This window comes from Athene noctua, chromosome 2 (genome assembly GCF_965140245.1).
Source record: "Athene noctua chromosome 2, bAthNoc1.hap1.1, whole genome shotgun sequence".
In the NCBI taxonomy this organism is placed as follows: Eukaryota; Metazoa; Chordata; class Aves; order Strigiformes; family Strigidae; genus Athene; species Athene noctua.
Window position 1 is genome coordinate 133,584,768 of NC_134038.1, and position 20,563 is coordinate 133,605,330.

A 20,563-nucleotide genomic window follows, 5' to 3' on the forward strand; every position below is an offset into this window, starting at 1 on the left:
TTTTTGAATGTACAAATCCTAGGTTACTTCTCTTTTTCTTCTTCAATATTTCATTTTTGAATAACTGCCTGTTAGAAAGTTTTTAATTATTTAAAATGTTATGAAAATCTGTGTAATGTTAACAATGCCAGTGCTTATTTTTGCTATTAAAAATAGATGGAAATGGATCAAGACAAAAGGTAGTACGACTTTCATAAGGAGTGAGATTGCAAAAGCAAGATTTGCAGAGAGATAAAAATTAATGTTGAAGAGTACAAACAAATATCCTGGCACTTATGATACAAACTTCAACCCAGGCTAGCAGCCAATAAGTGATAGTATGTAATCCTAGTAAAACAAACTTGAGCATGAGAAAACTCTGCAGTCAGTACTAACATCCTTTGTGTCTGCGTTGTGCCACAGACTCCGAGACAAAACAATTAAACTTGTGTCATGAACCTTTGTCCATTGGTGTGTGATACTGGGCACAGTCAATGTTGGACAAATAGCATTAGTGTGCATCTCATGACAGCAAGGGGGATTACAGCTGAGAGTAGTATTTGGTCTGTCGATTGAAAAGTTAAAGCTAGAATAAGGAGATGTAAATTTGACTCAACTGGCCTGTGCAGTCTGTGCACGAACAACCTTAGCTTGGCGAGACAGGCAGACAAGTGGTAGACATGAGGCTGCGTAACACGGGGCTGGCTTGAGTTCATGTATGGGCAAAGCCCAGCACATTTCCAAAGTGAGTGCAACTTGCCAACTTCAGAAGAAACAGTAAATCCGTACAATTACAGAATATGTGGTAAATTCTACCACACTGACTAAAGCTAACTAACGCACAAGAATGCAAAAAAGCATGCAATGAGAAGAAGAAGAAAAAGGGCTTGGTGTAATTAAGTGAGTAAAAGTGAAAAGAACAACTGGCATAGATGGAAGGGTAAAACTGAGAAACCGCTTATGAATATTTTGAAACATCTGATACTATATTGAAACTGGAACTGCTGGAATTTTTTGGATGTTCTTTCTAAAGTTTTTTTTTCATCTTCAGATGGGGAACTGTCTTGAGAAATGTATTTCATTTGGGATGCATAGTGCTTTATCAAGCAGACTCAGCCTCACCAAGCCCTCAGCACTGGCAGAATGAGGAATAAAATGCTTGGCCATGAACTGGTGAAGGTGAGCTGTAACATGTTCAGCTGGACCCTGGATAAAGCAGAACACCCACAGGTTTCTCTTTTAAACAGTGGAAATAGAGCTGAGGGTGCCTGCACACCTCGGTCTGGCAAGCTGATGACAGGATGCTCACGACAATGGGAGGTGGTAGTAGGTACACATTGTGTAACGGCATCTTTTCTCTCAATAGCTATACTGTACACCAGACAGTATGAAAAGAAAGCAGGGAAGACAGTTAAAAGCATTTCTTAGATGTGGTGCATTTTTAAACTTTCTGCCAGGGAAGCTGCTCTCCAGCTGCTCTGTTGGGTTTAGCAGTGCCTCTCCCTCTTTACTGAGGTAGCCCCAATCCACCTGCAGGTGGATACTTGCACTCTGGTTGTATTAACTTGCTAAAACAAAGTAGTAGGGAAATCAGGACCCTCAAAATTAATTCAGGTGGTTATGATAATGGACCTAAACACAGCGCTCCCTGAAATGTATCTTTTGATATACTGACAGCTTGAGCTGTACCTACCTGTATCCTATCCAGATGAATTTATCAGAATTAGTTGAAAGCAGTGATTTGCTATAATTTTCATGTTGTAACAGCCTGCCAGGATGCTGTACCAACCATTTCTAAAGGACAAGTAGGAACTAGGTTTAACTCCTTTGGGTTGTTGTTGCATGGTATTGGAAAAACACCAACACAATACTTTCCATTTTCTGAGAAAGGGAAATTTATAAAAATTCCGGGCTTCATCTAGAATCTTCAAAACGATACAAGATTTTCCTCCCTACAAAAAGATTCCTGCAATATTGGAGAAACAAAATGGAATTACTGGATGGAGAATGAGAGCTGTGCTCTTCCATTCCAACCTGTGGTACAAACAAGAGCTCAGCAGCAAGCGCAAGGCTGTAAAAACTCTTTGTATTCCGATATGAGCAGTTTACAAAAACAAGGCAGATGTGATAATTACATAAACCAAATGCACAGCACAGTAACACCCGTAGCTACCCGGGTTAGGTTAGGCTGGTTGTGCTTTGCTTTCTTGATATTTTCCCCCCCCCTTCTCATTCTAGAAGACACTAATTGCCCATTTGCAGCAAGGAAGGCTGATTCTTCCCAACACCTCCGCGACGGCTTTGGGGCAGAGAAGGAAAAGGTATGCCGGGTGAGGTTTGTAGGCGTGTTAAAGACTAAAAATGCTCGGCCGGGCTGCCCGGGGCCGCCCGCGGGGGCCGGGGAGGGCTGGCACAGGCACCCCTCACCCCCCTCCCTGGGCTCCCCTCACCCCCCTCACCAGGCTCCCCTCACCGGGCTCCCCTCACCCCTCACCGGGCTCCCCTCACCGGGCTCCCCTCACCCCTCACCGGGCTCCCCCCACCCTTCACCGGGCTCCCCCCACCCCTCACCGGGCTCCCCCCACCCTTCACCCGGCTCCCCCCACCCTTCACCCGGCTCCCCTCACCCCTCACCGGGCTCCCCTCACCCCTCACCGGGCTCCCCTCACCGGGCTCCCCCCACCCTTCACCGGGCTCCCCGCCCCGGCGGCTGCGGGCGGGGCCGTCCCGTTCCGCCCCGCTCCGCCCGGGGGCCGGGGCCGGCGCTATAAGGGCTGTGGGGCGGTGCGAGCAGCGCTGAGTCCCGGCTCCCTATTCCTCGCTCCCGGCCATGGCCCCCGAGCGGTCCCCGTCGGTCTTCGCCGAGGCCGGGCAGCGGAGCGGGCTGCAGGTGTGGCGCGTCGAGCAGCTGGAGCTGGTGCCGGTACCCCCCAGCCGCCACGGAGACTTCTTCGTGGGGGACGCGTACCTGGTGCTGTGCACCGCCCGCCGCGGCGCCGCCGTCGCCTACCGCCTCCACTACTGGCTGGGTACGCCGGAGCGGCACCGGGAGCGGCACCGCGGGGCTGGGCGCCAGGGAGCTGGGGAGGTGGATCCCCCTCCCCACTGCCGCTGCGGGAGGGCCGTGTGCGTTGGAGCGCCCGGCTTGAGGCGCTTTAACAGCACAAGTAGGGCTGCCCCGAGGGTCGGGGCGATGCCAAGCCTCAGCGGTTCTGGGTGCCTCTTCTGCTGAGGGGCTCCGGGGGTGAGAAGGGGGGCTGTGGCACAAAGGTGGACGTCTGCTTGCTTTGGGAGGGCGGTTTGGAAAAGCGGTGGAAAGTTAAAGTCAAGTCTTGGCTGCATCCAACCAAGATTTGCAAGGGAAAGCTTGCCTTCATTTCAGATGAAAAGGTTTCTTGCCCCTGTTCCCACTAGGACCAAAATTTCACCTCCCGTTGGCATTGTTGCACTGCGCTGTGGGGTGTTGCCTTTTTCAGCTAGACTAGTTTTGCTTTCTGATGATACAGAGATTGGAAGCAAAGTCGCCAGGCTTTCTGTAAAACCTCTTTTCTTTAATACCAGTCTGACAGCCCAGTAAAGCCCCTCCTGAAGTAACGAGGAATACTAGAATTGGGCTTATGTCCTTTGCCTTCAACCTTCGCTAGCACAGTGTTTACAACAAAACAGGTATCTGATGTAAGGATGCATTTTAGATGGCTTTCTCGTCTTTTGGAGATTTCTTGAGACTTTATTGTCTGGTCACCAAGGCATCTGACCACAGTCATAGCAGTGTAGCTGTCTGAGATCTATTTCTTCTTGTTTCACCATCAGGTTTGTGTTTGTTGGCAATTATCCCGGTGAATGCACATAAAGACAGGTCAGCATGTATCAGCATTAATGTGTTTGGGTTGCTGTGATTCTCGCTTGTGCTTTTGAACGCATTGAAAAATAGCAGATAAAGCTGGGATTGTTTCTGCATAAATGTTTGAAGCTTGTTTAGTTTTGCGTGTTTTATGAGCTATCCAGCTGGCACACGGGATAGTGTCCATCTCTGACAAGAGTATAATCATAGATGGCACCGTAAATGATTTTCTGTCAGATGTTCTTATGTCAGCAGTGCTGCTAGTTAATAGCAGGGTTTGGCTATTTAGACTTTTGTTGATGAAGTTAGAACTACTTATGTAGAAGCTAAGATATAGTAAATGCTTCCCAGGGAAAGATGAAAAGATGTCTTTGCAACTGGAAGTCAAAACAGTGACCGACACTTGCACTAATTAAAACCTCTTTGCTGTTGCCTAAAGAGCTTTAGTTGTACACACTGATGCGCATCTCATGCTGATGTGGTGATATCCAGATAACTGTAAATAGCTGTGGGTAATCTGGGCACACATTGTTCTTGTGCAGCTGGCAGGTTGGCAGCAGTGTAGATAGCTCCTGGGAAACCCCTTCCTGCTTGCAAGATACACCTGTAGTGGGACAGGGGTGCTCAAACACCGCTGCATGCTGACTAGCAACAGGAGACCAGAACTTCATACAAGGTGTATGGAAAAAGGTAGTCACACCCAGGGCTGGAATTTTAATAATTTTGGTATTTTTGCTGACTGATTCTCACTGCTGTTACATACACTTAACTTCTCCCTCATGAGCAAAAGCTGTATAACCTGTGGGCCAGGAAGACCTCGCTAGGGTCTTTCTGAAGACTTCCCATAAGGCATCTCTGAACAGTTACAGCTGTCATTACCTGTCAGACACTGGAATGGAAAGAGCTCCTGTGAAATTGGATTGGTGGAAACCTTACAGACTTTTGACTTATATACTTAAAAGGGCCTTGCCATTTGGTGACATGGTGTGGCGGATGAAAGTATTGACACAGTAATGGTTTAGTAAAAATAATCTAGATTTATTAATAAATAACAACAGTTTGTCAATACAAAATAGAAAAGCGACTTAGATTCTAAAATGACAAGATTCATTCTAACTTACTTAACGGTACCTTAATTTATACATATATACATGTGCATACACAAACCAGACATATACATACAGAAATAAAGGTATTTGGATTCAGTAAAATGAACACAAAAGGGACAAACACACAGGCACAAGGGCAAGGGTACATACTCACACACACCAATAAACAGGTGAAATAGAAGGTAGCTCAAAGACAATTTTCCTCTCGAGTTTAGAGCAAATACTCACAATGCCTTGGCATTCCTCAACGGGTGATAATTGAAGCTCGAGCAGGTTGACTTCACCCTGGCCTTCCATCTGGAGCAGATGACACCTTAAGGGTTTTGGTACCTGAGAGGTGTCCCAGCTCAGGGGAGATGCTGGTCACAGGTCCACTACAATCCAGAAGAGCTCAAAAGTTCTCTCTGGTGGTCACAGTTTATAGGGTCCAAGATAATTTGAGTTTTGTCAAATACTATATGGTACCTTCCAGCAGTTGCACAAGAATTTGAATAACATGCAACCCTGTTACTGTTCCATCTGACCGCATCCCAGGCACAGGTGTGCCAGGCCATCCGGAGATGATGGGCCATTATAACCCTTTCGGAGCAATCAGAGTGGGGGCAGGAGACAGGCTCATTAGGGTTGTCAGTCCTTATCTCCACAGATTGGTGTATGGCTCGGGGGAATGTAGGTGGAATCACACCTAGCACCAAGCAGCCCGACAAGGAGGGCAGGGAGGGATAAGAATTGCATCACCACGTACGGTCCTCCTCCTGTCTGGCGTTTGTGTTATTGTGGGGACCTCATAATGGTGGCATAGAGCAAATGGATTTTAACTTCATCAAAAAAGACCCTAAATTCAGAATAAAAGCAGATCAATGAATTTTATATTATATAGTGGGAAACTTCCTCCTAATACATTGCGTGGGCATACCCAAGGGTTAGAAGGTCGTCTAGACCATGGGAGGATGGTCTGAGACCTTGATGCGCTGACAGTCTTGTCCTGGGGTTAAAGTGACCAAACAATTGTTCTGTCAGCCTGAAGCTTCTTATGCGAAAGCCCCTGTTTTACCAAATATCTTGGATACAGTGAAGTGCTGTCCATGTCAGGTAGTTTCTGAACAAGCCAACTCAGGTGCTGCAGTGATGTTGGCATGGCCAAGCAATCGGTGTGGATCTGTGTTGTAGCTGTTTCCGTTTTTAACTTTACTCAGAGATCCTGGCTCAGTTGTCCACGCTGACACTTGAGGGATGTCTTTGTAGTTAAACTAAGCTTAAGGGAGACGTCTAAAATTGAAACCATCACTAGTGGAAACAGCATGTGCTGTGCTGATATGAGGCTACTTGTGGGAGCAAGACTGGCTATAATACACTTAGTATCTTGAATAAAAAAATGCATTATGTTTTTAACTGGTTTTGAATCCTTTTACACAGACATGAAGTGGCAAGACCTGTCCATATGAATCAGGATCTAGTCTGGTAAAAATCTGTGTATTTTTCATATGTACTCTGGCTTATAGTCATTTGTGTCTCAGACTATAAGGTAAATCTGTCTTTCATGTAAGCTTGAATAACCTACACTTGGATTGATGCTCACTTTTTTAACTAGGGTTTCACTGAGTATTTTATTTCATAGCAGCTGGGACACCAAGCCTGGTAGTGGTTCTTATCTCTAACACTGTTCTAAAACCAGGGTTTTTTTGACCGTGAACCCTGTTGTGTAACTGCAAGCAGTAAATCTGAAGTATCTAGTCCTAATGGGCTTAATAACCCTATTTAAAAAAAAAAAAAAAAAAAAACAAAACCAAAACAAATAAAAACAGCAAATAAAAACCTCCACCCCCCAAAAAACCCCCAAAACAAGCCTCAAAATTTACTGCTAACTTTAAGGTGGTACCCAGGTCTAAGAAAGCACTTGCTTTGTGGCAATGTGCTATCAGTGAGTGATGGGGATTTTTTTTTTTTTTCCAGATGTTCGTGTGTTACATTCTACTTCCAGTAATATCTTTTTACCTTTTTTGGGCAGACCTCATGCTCTTCTCTTCCCCATGCCTCCATTATTTTTTGGATCCCTTCCATATTTCATCCTTGCTGTTTTCTGGGGGTTCCTGTTGCACCTGTGTCCCCACAAAAGCTATGGTGGTGGCAATAGTGGCACCACTTCTGGGAGAAGCACAGTTGGTGAGCAGTGCAAAGTTGTCTTGAGGCTTTTGTGCTGCTGGACCATAGGGCACTTGTTCTCCTTAAAAGAGGAGCTAGGTTGGTGATCGCCTTAGGCATCCCTGTCCCCCCTCTCCTATGCTTTATTCTTAATACCTCATCAGCAGGCTTCCTGTGACACGAGCACCTCACTACACATTTGCCCTTCTCCCACAGCCTGTGAGAGGTATCTGTCCAGACTGTTAATGTGAGAATCTGCTCTTGAGAACTGTTGCTTGTATACCAGCATATTCCTCTTATTTAGAAAGAAAAAATAAAAACTAAAAGGAAAATCTCACTTTTCCTTACTCTTCAAAAGTTCTTGAAGCCTGGTTTCTGAGACTCCATCCTACTTGTGCTCTTCTTGAAACAGTCAAAATTGCTGAAAATGTTCATCAAAACGTATGGGCCCATGTTAAAAAGTTTTGTTTTAATATACAGCCTGCTTTGCAGCATGATTAGGCCATCACCACACTAGGTATGGAGGCCATTTTGTCACAGTCCTGGGAAGAGGCTAATCTCTGAAAGGTACAAAACAAAGTATGACCTCATGAAGCAAATATGAGCCCCAAAGCTGCTTTTCTTTCTCCCAGCTGTACCAGGCAATCTAGTAGAAGATATTTAAGCAAAATACCCTTGCTTGTGTCAGGAGGACTGCTTTTCAATTATTTTAACTTTTTGGCTTTGTGAGTTGTTCTTAGCATAAATACATGGTTGACCATCTAATCAGTCCTTTGACATGACCGTCCTTTGTCTTTGCACTCTAACTCAAAGTTCAAAAATCATTACTGCAGGTGCTTGCCATGTTAAACTCACTGAATTAAAATACTCTCTTTTTCAAAGAGCCTAAGCAAAGACAAACTTGGCTAACTTTCACTTTTTCTTGCTTATGAAGGCGGTTCTACAAGTAGTTAAAAATGGTCTGGTTGGTCATGCATTTGGTACAATGTAGTGCTTTGTTTCAACATATACATGGGCTGTACAACCTGTGGAAGGCATTGCCTGATTGTCACTTTTTTTTTGACAGAATTCAAAGTTATATTAGTGCTTTATAGACATATTTCATCTTATTTCAGGGAAAGAATGTACCCAGGATGAAAGCACAGCTGCAGCTATTTTTGCTGTTCAGATGGATGACTATCTAGGAGGAAAGCCTGTGCAGAGTAGAGAAATTCAAGGATATGAGTCTACTGAGTTTGTGGGCTACTTCAAAGGAGGAATTAAATATAAGGTAAAAAGCCAGCTGTCAAAATGTATTCTAAAAATATACGTAACATTGTGTCCCAAGTAAAATCAGATATTTTGCATTGTAAATGAAAAATTTTAAAATTGTTTCTTAATGCTTAGTGGGTTTAGATCTGAGCTATCTGTCTTAAAACCATAGGAGTCCCAGTACTTGTACAGAAAGCAGCAGCTTGTTTACCAATGCCTTTTCTGATATGTGCAAACCTTTCTCAATGATTTCCCCCCCGCCCCCCCCCCCAAAAAAAAAAAAAAAAATCAGGCTATCCTGAGATTTCATACTTGTGTGTCTAAGGCAGCTCACGGTAGGTACTCTCTGTGTTTGAGAGGTAGTAAATCGCACAGAAACCATGTCTATATTGCAGACCAAATAATTTTGTTCAAATGCAGGACCCAATGTGCTTAAGTGGTTGAAAACATGAACAGAGTGGAAAAGACCAAAACCTCACTTCAGTCTAAAAATGGTACTTTTATAGTCCTACTGCAGTTTTTTTTTTCTCTGAAGTAAACTCCCAAATATTTTTTTAGGAAGACTTTCTATTTTAAAAAGCTGTAATGTCAGACTCCTTGTGTCACTTCCAGAAGCTGAATCTTTGGAAGGAGATTTTTTTGCAATATCTGTGGGTTTTTTTAAGAATAAAGTAATGTATCTTCTGGGAATTTCCCTATAATAGGAGCTCTGGGAACCATTGCTCAGTCAGCCTTTTTTTTCCCATTATGGAGGTTTGTAACTTGTCACAGTATACACAACCAATTTGAAGCTTTTAACTCTGCTTGTGTAAGAGACCTTAGTAGTGACTGCCCACTCTTCTACTTTTTTTTTTTTTCCTTTGTAATTTCAAGAGCCAGTTTCTATTCCAATCCAAGGTCTGGATCTCCTGAAGGAGTGGGGAATACTGCCTCAGAGGCAGACAGCCAAGCCAGTTTACAGGAATAAGTTAGAATTAATCTTACACTTTATAGATTGGAAATCAACAGTTTGGTCTCATTTCCCCCACTTTGGTGCTCCTTGCTAGGTTGCCTCCTAAATTTCAAAGATTCCTTTCATAAAATTATGGAGCTGCTGTGAAATTACCCCTCCCTCTATACACAACCAGGCACTAAAACCACTTGGACCTTTGAGATTTAAGGAAGATGGGAAAACTCATACAGGAGCTGTGTATTCCTTTGCTTTTCCTCAGTCCTTATTTGACAGCCTCCTGACTCTTCTCCTAACAGTGTGGTTCAGTATTACCTCATCCTCTGGGTGATACAGGAGATTGCTGTAAATCCTGTGCTTTCCCTGTCCCTGTTCATCTGAAAACCCTTTGAAGCAGGGTGGCATCCGCTCCCGCAGATAAAGGTTCACACCTGAGAGTTCAGCAGCAGCAGTGTTACCCGTGTCTGGCTGGTCAGTGGTCAGCACTATTAAACGATATTATTTTGGCTCATGTCTCATTGCATAAATTATTTTTTTCCCCTGTTAGCTCGCCATCTGCAGCAGAAAGGTAAGTTTGCAGAAATCAAGCTGAAATAAAGCTTGCTGCTTTGTTTTGTTTTATTCAGGCAGGTGGTGTTGCCTCTGGATTTAATCATGTTGTTACTAATGATCTGAGTGCCCAGAGGCTTCTACATATCAAGGGCCGGAGAGTTGTAAGGGCTACAGAAGTTCCCCTGGCTTGGACAAGCTTCAACAAAGGAGATTGCTTCATTATTGACCTTGGAACTGTAAGTCTTTCCTAGTGCGAAACACACCAAAAAGTAAGAGATACGGCATCCCTTCTAAGGTCTGAATCATCCCCTGAAATGCACAACTGGTTTTGTCACCCCCCTAAACTGATAGAAAGAATCTGCTTTAGAAAATCAGTTTTAGTGTCACAACACTTTGAAGGTTCAAAGCTGCCCTAAATGTTTTCTGAACTATGCACAGATTATCCTTCAGGAAACAGTTCCCTTTCCCACTCAAGGCTTTGATTTTTTTTTTTTACTGCTGATGTTTGAACCTTAAGCTGTTCACAGTAAGTTCTTTCTGACTCTGTCACCAGCTACCATCTGATTGAGACCAGTGCTAGGGTTCAGAGCAGAACACAGACTGGACCTTTCTCTTAACATTTCTTCCTAAGACTTTGATTGTGGCAATTCACCTTAAATAGCTGCAAAAGCAGTTGTCATAATAAACTTGTCATGCAATGTGTTACAAAATTACTTGAATATTTCATGAGATCACTTGAGAAGCAATCCCATACTTTAAGGCTTTCTGCTGAAAGCAGGTAGAGACAGTGTGGAAGCACATGGACAGGTAAGATAATTTTTCTTGCTTCAGGTGACTTATAGTACTGTCACCTCAGAAATCACATTAAGACTTTTTGATCCTAAAAGTAGCAGCTGGGATGTAGTCCACACTAGTTAGTTGCTAGTTATCGATTTGAAATTATTCCCATGCCTGATATGCTGACATGTACAAAATTAAGACCATATGAAAGAAATGAAATGAAAGCACACAGTTTATCTACAAGGCAGTATCTGCAGTGCTTTGCAAGGAAGTGGTCAGCTACTTCAGCAAGATTTCAGAGAAGAGCTCCCTGACCTATTGAAAAAGGAGCTCTTCTGAACTCATGTTATGCATTTGGCTTTTTCCTCTGAAAAGCATGCCCTAGTGTGACAATTCAAGATATTTGGTATCACATAGCTATATTGGTTAAGTCTGATTTTTATTATGTTTAGTAGCCTTCAGACAGAACACCAACCAGCGTTTCCCTAAAATACCCCATTCCTCCTATGGCAGTGTTGTCTAATCATCTGAAACAGTCAAGTGATCAGTATCCAAACAGTTTCAGTGTCACTTTACATAGAAAACCCAAATCATCTATTCCCTTTCAGAGTTAGCCCATGGGAGATGGGAAAGTTGGAACTAAACATTGACAGAAAATGCTGCATTTGCAGTCAGGCTGTCACAGGGCTTGAGTTTTCTTGAGTTAACCTTCCATGGACACCCTATGGAGCTGGGTATACTCCATGAATTCGACTTGTCCTGACCCTTACTGCGATACATTTACCCAGTTCACCCAAAGTAGCTACTCGGGTCACACTGCAGACATACATGCACACAATGACACAATGAAATGCACTATGGGTATATAGTGGTGCTATATGTGTAGCTTGGGGTTCATCTCTTTTGATGAGATGTACTGAGAGGAAAGCACTGTCACTAAGCAATTAAATGTAATATGGTTTAGAGTCTTGATTTCTCATACTGAGTGAGCCTTTTTTTATTATAACATCACTCTGGTTTCTGATTTCCTGTTTGACAAGACAGAGGCCAAGCAGCAATGCAACCCTGTGCCTTTGTAGGAAGAAAGATTAGATGTGAACACCCAGATCTCTCTTCTACCACACTATAGGAAATGTCAGTCAAATCACATGACTAAGACCACTTCTTGGTCTTGCCGAGTCAGTGGTATACAAGGGATGGGTTTTCTTGGGTGTATTAACAAGTTAAGGAAAAAAGTGTTTCAGCATCCAGACATTCATCGTAATTCCATCATAGGTTATTAAATAAACCAGACCTTTCCTGGGGGAGATTAAAAGGCAATGTGTGACATACTTCAAGATGAAGATATGTGACTCTAGTGAAGTGCCTATAGAGAAACAGGTGTGGTAGAAGATACACTATCACAGTGGAAATCCTGAGTATGTTTTATAAGGACTATATTTCAAGCTGAAATAACTGTATTTCAGATTGAAATTTTCTATGACTAGAGGCTTATTTTAAATGGGTGAGTTAAAGGAACTTTTAATTGAATTTCAGGGTCCTTTAAAAAAAAGAAAAAAAGGATTTGGGCTCAAGTATATTCCTTAACTGAAATAAAATGGATCTTAAATAGGGTTGCTCTCAAGTCTTGGGATTTATCACAGGGCACTAACAAATCATTGTCTGAGAATAATGGCCAGTAGTTGCATAAAATAATGAGCTGATGGTCAGTGCTTTGAATATCAAATTACTGTAGCATGTCAAATAAGATGAATTTCTGACACTTTCTTTCCCCAGTCTCTTAGCTAACCAGAAGGATGGTCTCCATGGACTGCAGAACTGCTTGTGCAGTCCATCTCCATTTACATTTTGTCAAGCCACTTATCTAATATAATGAAAAATCATTTTAGTTTTCCCATTGAGCCCAATTACTGCAGTAGTTCAAACCCGTGGTTTGAACAGATAAGGGAAAATTAAGAAAGGTAATAATGATCAGGAATAAAGTCATTATTGGTCACTAAGGTTTCCTTCCTGGTGATAATGCCTTAAGTAAAGAGTATTTATGTGCATTTCCCGCTAGGTTCACATTTACAGTTCAAGTTCTGATAGTTACCTCATACCTAGATAAGTTACTAAACCATGTTTACAGCACTTCAAATATCCTGCCCAGGTCTTATCTTACCTCCTTTGAACTCTCCAGGCTAGAACCGAAGCAGAAGGGAGAGAAAACACTGTCTTTGATATGAGTGGAGTCATTAGCTGTGGGTAATGTGTAAAGACTTTTTATTCAAACAGTCTTCTGTAAGACCATGACATGAGTGCTATGATCACCAGACTGATGTTCCAGTGCAATGGGTGATTCAGGATGGGTGCCTGGGGTGCCAGACACTGATTTATGGTTTTGGTTTGTGGGTTTGTTTTTTTTTTTCTGCAAGGGATTTCCATAACACTTTGATAAAATTGGGAATCTCCCTGTAAGGGAGCCTTTGGGACAGGGCAGGTAAGACAAATGCAGGGCAGTTGCTGAGAAGGCTTTGTACAGGCCTGGAGTAAAGCACACCTTATCTTGTCAGGTGCTGCTTAGTGTGTCCTGTCCTGGCATAGCTGTGCTCAAGTCTTCCCAGAAGTTTTTGTCTTCTGCCATACTTTCCATCCTGTCCTTTTGGCTGGAGGTCTTCCTGGTGTCCCATGTGAGAGGCACCAGGATGAGTTTGGCAGTTCTTGGTGACTGTAAACTCTCTGGCCTTGCTCTGTGCTGTCCCCCTTTACCTCCAGATGCAGCTCTCCCTGCATGACCCCATCCTCCGGCCACCTCCCCTTAGCCACATTGCTCTCTCTTCCTCCGTGACCAAGACAAATGTTCAAAACAGCAAGGAACATGAGAAGGCATGGAAAATGATCGTGGAAGGGATGGAAAAAGACTAATCACTGTGCCATTCAGTGAATAACATACGCACTGTTTCCCAGTCTTATTTTAGTATTATTCAGATGCATATGTTAATATGGTTTATACATGTATATTTCTGATAAGGTGTGCTAAAGACTTTAATCTCTTGTCAGTTTACTTAGTGATTGATTTAAAGTGGGAAGGAAACTTGGCAATATTGTGAAGTTCGCCCTCTGTATACTTGTGATGTACAAAAGGTGAATGTTGAGATGTGTTGATAATTTGGTTAGTTATCAAGAGGGAGCAGAAGTAATGAGAGTAGTAATACAATAAAACAACATGAAGTGATCAGATTATTGAAAGCTTCTCAGCTCAGTTTGGGAATCTCTGCTGTATGAAATCTGTGTGATGCTGTGTCCTTAGTGAACAGCAAAAATACACATTTGTTCACATAGAGCTTTGTAAAATGTAAGACTCAATTCTCTCTGATTTACCTCTTGATGGGACACAGCTGCAGTGCTACGAGATTAAGTGGCTGCAGAGGGGAAGGGGGGATGTGTGATAAGTACCAAGCAGTTCTGAGCTTGGGCCTGACTGAAGCTGGAAAGTTTTTCAGTACAATCAAAGTTCTGCTAACAAAACGTTACCTTTCTTCCCAAAGGAAGAATGCATATGGTGGTGAGGTGATAAATAGATGTCAAGTTAAGACTGAAGGTGGAATGCACTCTGTCCATTCTTTCCATTCTTACAGTGGTGCTTGTAAACTGATTTATAAACAGCCAAGAGGTTGCTGCTTTGAAATTTAAGAGCCTGTGATGTGCTTAAAAACAACTTGTGCCATCCAGCAATCAATATATGTATTTTTCAAGAGCTCCATGAATCACAAGTGAAAACTCAAAAGTATAAGACTGAATAAAACTGGTGTGATCATGGATCTGTCAGTATACTCGAAGTCCTGACATAATAGGTATATCAACAGGAAAAAGATCGCTGTCTTGCACAAAGGCACTAGAAAAAAATAGATCAAGCAAAAAGGCTAGTTTTTTTGACAGCTGCTTTTCATAAAAACTGTTAGCTTCCTATACATTATATTTACAAAATAAAATCAACTTCTGCATTTTACAGTAAAGGACCAACAGATACTTGCTTTATGATTATGACTATGGGGTATGATTCATCATCACATTGCAACCTTAAGCACAGTTGTAGTTTTGCTTGCTTTTGTAATCTCCCTACCTTCTTGCCTGCACTATCTCTTCTGTGTGGCTTTGCTTCTCTTCCTTTAGAGAAACCAGTTCACAATCAACATATTAAGTGCTTTAGTAAAGTCACTGTTTGGGTATAAACAGGACTGGAAGAGCAGAATCTTGCATGTTGGAGTTCATCACTGCAAGTTTCTCTTTCAAATTGCTTTCCCTTGCGCTACCAACTAGTCATGTCCTTTTTCCATGTTTTTCATTCACATGTTTCTCCTACAACTAACCTCTTCCCCAGTTTCCCTCGACTAAGAGTTAAACGATTGCTTGTGCTGTAGCAGGGAGTTGCCAAACAAGTAGCAGAGCTTGAAGAACTAAGCTGCTTTTGTTCTTTATTAACTTTATGGACTTATTAACAGCTTAAAAATGTGGTTGTATGTATGCACAGTGTATCTTATTAAGCAAGCCTCTCATTTTTCTGTAAATCTGTGAAACAATTATTTTTACAGCTCCAGTAGTGTAAACTCTAATGTTCTGGAAATTATTACAGTCCCAAAGCAATCAGATGGAAAAAAAATAAATATTCAGCCTTTTTCTTTCCTTCCACTTCAGTTAGAATATTCAGGGTATGCTTCTCCTCACCCCGACTTGTATGCAGAAAAGTGGCTGAAAGAGACCATCAGCAAAGGTGGACAGGACATACGTGTATGCACAAGGATTCAGTTAAGTTAGTTTTCTTCATCATGCTTCAGGAAATCCAGATGCTCTGCTGCTTGAGCTGTTATTTAGAATGAATATACTCCTGGTACTAACCCTTTAATGCACTGCAATACAGCAACAGCTATTCCTAGAATATATGGGTAAAACAGATGTGAGAGGGAAACATTAATGTAGTTAAGTGTATGAGTGGTACATCTGACTTGTTTTTATTCTGATAATTTGTTCTGATTGAATCAAATGGGAGACTACAAGATTGGTTACAAAGACACTACTGTAATTGTACCAGGGCCAAGCTCATGGTGGTCTCAGCAGCATTCTGGCTGAAGGAATTCAGAGTTTTGGATTATCAAAACTCCACAACTTTCAATGGTTCAGTGTATTACAGTTTCAACAAATGTAAAAGGCCAATTTGATGAATATGTGAAATTATTTTTTTTTTCTTTTCCCTGCCTGTATCAAAAATTCAGCAGTCAAGACAGGAAAAAACATTGAATAATTTAAGGAGAAAAATGTTTCCAGAAGCCTATATTAACCTGGTTCAGTCCAAACACTCTTCTTATATATATGTCAGTTCCTAAAAAAACCTGAATGTCAGGGAACTGACAAAAAGTGCTGTATCCTAGTCACTTATATTCAGTCTTACTGTTCAGTTATTTCCCCACCATTTGGACTTTGTTTTCTTAATTTAGCACTTTTTCTTTACTTCAAAAAAACCCAAACCTCGACACTTTTGGTTTAGGACTCTTTGTTTTAGTTCCAAAAACTTGGTGTTTGAATTACAAACAATACGCGTTTGTTTTCCAAATGCTTTTACTGAGAACTGAAGGCATTGAAAGTGTTTCTGTTGTTTGTAATTCATATAAAAACTTTTTTCCAAGTCTATTTGTATTCTGTATTGGCGTTTTTCCTTTAAATCTGTTTAATTTAAGAGACTAGACTTTAACAGTTTCAGCTAAAATGAACTCTTGCCTCACCAGAACAGCTGTTTATTAATGAACATGAGAATGAGTGGAGTCTCAGCTGAGTGCATGTTAATTATTTTGGTAGAAGCATGATAAGATATGTGTAAAAGCCTTGCTGGTATTCATGCATGTTCAATCTGCCTCTAGCTTTGCTAGGTTTTTTTTTATTTCCCTCAAGAAGTGGTATTTTAGGCTCACTCACATGTGAGCACTTAGGAATGCATCACAGCTCCTCTCCTCTTGACTCACCTATCTTTACAAGGCTCATCAGCCTTTCTTCTACCTACCCATGGTGAAACCACTACAGTGGCTTTCTGTGATGTGGTCGTTTGCCCAGGCTCTGATCTGCTGCTGTCTAATAAACAGAAGCAGCTTATTCCAAAATAGATTAATTAAGGCAGTAATAACTACAAACCTTCTTTTGCGTTTAGCCCTTCTGTATGAGTTGTGGGGGTAAAAATGTTGTATGGTGTTTCACAGGAGTGAGCAGATGTAGCTGAAGGCCTGTTTTTTGGTTGTTTTGTTTTGTTTTTTTTTCACTAAGTCCCCTCTGCTTCACTGCTTCATAGCTGTGCCTTTACCTAATGTTGTGATTTAGAGGAACAGAAGACATCCTGACTGACATACATTACATCTGTGTAAGTTATGTCATGTTGACATGACAAGATCCACACTACAGATGTAGCTGACTCAACTAAGAGTGGTAATTTTGTTTTAGTTGAGGTGATGTAGGCAAAGGTGGACAGGTTTAGGGTGCATCAGGGCCTGCCAGCAAAGAATGGAGGCACACCAGCTTGTGATACTTGGCTTAAAGTCTTTCCTTAATGAAATCTTAATTTTTTATTTTAAAATTAGTAAGACTTTATTAAATGTTTAACTGTTGTTTTCTACAAAAATTGAAGTTCTGCCACAAATTTGCTTCAGAGTTCTGAAAAATGTAATTTATTTAGCTTTTTAATGTCTCTTCATTTAAGAGAATGTAAATCAGCAGTTACAGTATGGACATGGAAATTACTAGGTATTTCACAGAGATACAGGTTTAAAACACTTGTATATTCAGGACATGTTTGTAACTAGACCAAAATCGAGTTCTTCACAGATTTAAGCTTCTTGGCTTTTGCTTTTATAGTCTTGGCTAAGTTTCCCAGAAAACACACCAGGATGCAGAGTGTATTTTCATTTGGTTCCAAACTGAGCAGCCCACCAGCTCAATACAGAGAATGTTATGTGTTAGAAGGGAAAATTTGGTTTTGTCACTTCTGAAATAAGCTATTTTTTTTTGTTTTGGAGCTGGAAGGCAGGTGTGCTTTCACAGCCCCCCCTCCATACAGGGATGCATGATTGCAACATGCATGACACACACACAGTTTGCCTTCCTGACCTCCTTCAGGACCTCTAGGGTGGTCATTGTAATTATTCATACTAACATTTTCTCACCCTCAGCTGCTAATTGTCCCACTGTGATCCAACAATTGCACTGATATCAATGGCTGTTAATATCAGGTAGCAGAATAGCTCTCTTGCCTAGCATCTCTCTCAAACTCTGTTAAAGAGATTAAAATATATATATATATATATATATAAATACTGCTAGTACAAACTTCTGAAAATAAACTAGGGTTGGCACTGGAATTACTGATGAATGAAGTTCCTTTTTTTTTGAGGGGAGTGAACACTTGAAGTCTATTTTCATTTTAATGGAAACTTTTTTTGTCAGCCTTCCAATTCAAAATAAGGTTAGCAAAACAAACCTAAAAATAGTGAAGGTGTAGCACAGCTAAGAAATTGTGAAAGCACTGAGTATGTTAGAGCTAAATAACATATTATGGCCCTAGTTGAGCACTTTATGTCTAAAATTAAATACATGAATAATAAAATACAAGCCAAAAGCTCAGTAGTCTGTTGGACATGGTTAGATAACTAGCTGACTGTATATCGGGTAAATCCAGATCTAAATACTAGCCTTGTCAAGAAGAGGCTTTAACTTTGAAAAATCTCTTTTTCTGGCTTTAAATTGTTAAAAACCCAATCTGCCTAGAGATTGAAATGGGTAATTTATATCAGGAAGACAAACTTGTAAATATCCAGCTGATCTTCTACCATGAGGCCTCAAAATTAGATACGTATAAAAATAGTTGAGAAAAATTTAATTGAGAAGAGAAATTTAACTAAACCTAAGCTTCTGAAAGCTTGTAACACTGAATACTTAAGACATTTGTCTAGTGCTCATAGGAAATACAGTAAAATATTATATACTTTGGGAGACTTTCGTGACTTGTGGCTGCTCACTTCCTTCTATTAGATTATACAGTACATGATGTTTAAGCTTTCAGGGTTTTAATACTCTCTTTATTCTCTAGTGCTGAAAAGAATCAGATTCTTGTTTCTCTAGCTTTTAAAATCTATATTTTTTTAAATAACCAGGGAAGATGGCATTTATAGGAAGGCGTAGGTTGTTCATGTGAACTCCAGATCAAGGATGTTTTCAGACACTGCTTGTTGAGTCAGGGTTTTTTTATGTGGCAGGAGAAAACCTTAACACACAAGGTTTCTCAAGGTTACAGCTAACAATTTAATGTGTATTTATTTTAGTTTAAGACAAAAGTATTTAGGCCACATTATTTTGTGGAAATGTTTCTGTAGATTAGGGGTGTGGACTCCATAAGGAAAATAATAAAGTCTGCAGATCGAAAAATCTGAAATCCATTATTATAGATTTTTAAAGATCTTTCTTCTTCCTCAGGCTGATTTGAAGCCTAGAACCAGCTAGTGGACTGCAAAAGAGCTCAGTTTGGTCACTTGCTGACTGAAGGCAAACTGGGGGAATATGCTGTGAATGCAGGGTAGCTAGGGTACACTGTGCAGTGGGAGCTTTAGGGGACACTAAGAAAAGAAAATATGAATTTATTGTCTGAGAAGTAAAGGTCTTTGTAATTTGCAGTGACAATTTAAGTCTCACAGTATCCTTTGTGGTCAGTACAGTAAACACAGCTCATTTTGTAGATGAGAATACTTGTTTGAGGTTGCATGGCCAGTTACCAAAAGACCAAGAGAAGGCTGACATGTACAACTGAAACTGAACTTTTAACCTTTCTGAACAAGTAATCTCCATGAATTGCAGCATACATGCTGTGATAAGGCAACAGCTGCCTGACCTCTTCCGCGAATTCTCTATGTATGTCTTCTTTCTCATTGCTTCTATAGACTGTGGGAAATAAAGTATTCCTATTTATTGCTGCTATATATCTAGTGACTCCTGTTTTCTCACATAATTTCAAATAAACTCAATTAGTAGGAGGTAGGCCAAGATGAGAATAAGTAAGGTTGCTGAAATTCTCAGAAACTAAAGGAGTCCATGTTTTCGGAAGCCTCCCAGACTTTGGGACAAGATGGCTGAAGTGATGCATGGCTGTAGTAAATATATTTTAAAATCTGCTCAAAATGAAACTTTTGACTTTCTACACAGTCAAGGCAGTCTCTCATTAACTCTTCCGAAAAAGATTCTGTTTTCCCTAGTATGCACAGATATTTTCGTTTCCTGTGAAAATGTCAAAAGTCAGATTTAAGATAAGGTTCAGACCTGAAGCCAGGTATGTCTCCAGATTCTGGATACTTAAGAGTATTTAAACCAGAACTTGGAAGCAGATTTTTTTTTTCTTTTTTTTTTTTTGTCTTATGACTACAGTCAAGTTGGTAAAGGCAAGCTGAAAACCTCATCGCTTTCCTTGCACAATATCTGGAAGTTAAAAGGGATTCAGTTCTGGGACTCTGTGTAATCCTGATGTAAACTTAAAACTTTGTCTTTGAAGGATGCTTCTGAAGGGAACTTGTCTGTGAGATCACTGAGTTTGGGGTTTTTTCCAGGCTGGTGAAAAGTAAATACCAGAAGTTTCTAGTGCTGTTTCGCATGCAGGTGGCATCAGTGTTAGCTGTCTTCTAAAAGTTTGCATCTGCTAGTACTGAGGAGCTATATTTCATCTCTTACTTGTCCCAGCCACCACTTCAAGTACCATTAAATAACAATAGCGGTCAACAGAAATAGCTTAAAAAGCATTTTTTGAATTTAAACATGTTTTCATCCAAAAATCTACATTTTATGCAGTTGTATATACGTTCTAAAACTAAGACCCCAGTAATTTACTCAGTGAGGGCTCTGATTAAATCCTTGTTATTTGCATTGTAGATGAAGACAAACCAGTTCAAACTTTTTAAAAGT

The 20,563-nt window shown here is 41.0% G+C and overlaps 1 protein-coding gene across 3 annotated transcripts in view; it reads left to right on the plus strand.

The window, feature by feature from the left end:
* The first annotated feature begins 2,203 nt into the window (after positions 1-2,203).
* SCIN (scinderin) overlaps positions 2,204-20,563 on the plus strand; it is a 50,776-nt gene continuing 32,416 nt past the window's right edge. For 2 of the 3 annotated variants that reach the window (XM_074900350.1, XM_074900349.1), the window contains exons 1-3: positions 2,790-3,008; positions 8,187-8,341; positions 9,898-10,059. In XM_074900350.1, coding sequence (XP_074756451.1) covers positions 2,810-3,008; positions 8,187-8,341; positions 9,898-10,059 — 516 coding nt within the window. In that variant the 5' untranslated portion in view covers positions 2,790-2,809. Of the gene's footprint in view, positions 2,301-2,789; positions 3,009-8,186; positions 8,342-9,897; positions 10,060-20,563 lie in introns of those variants that run through there. The other variant, XM_074900351.1, reaches the window with a different exon arrangement.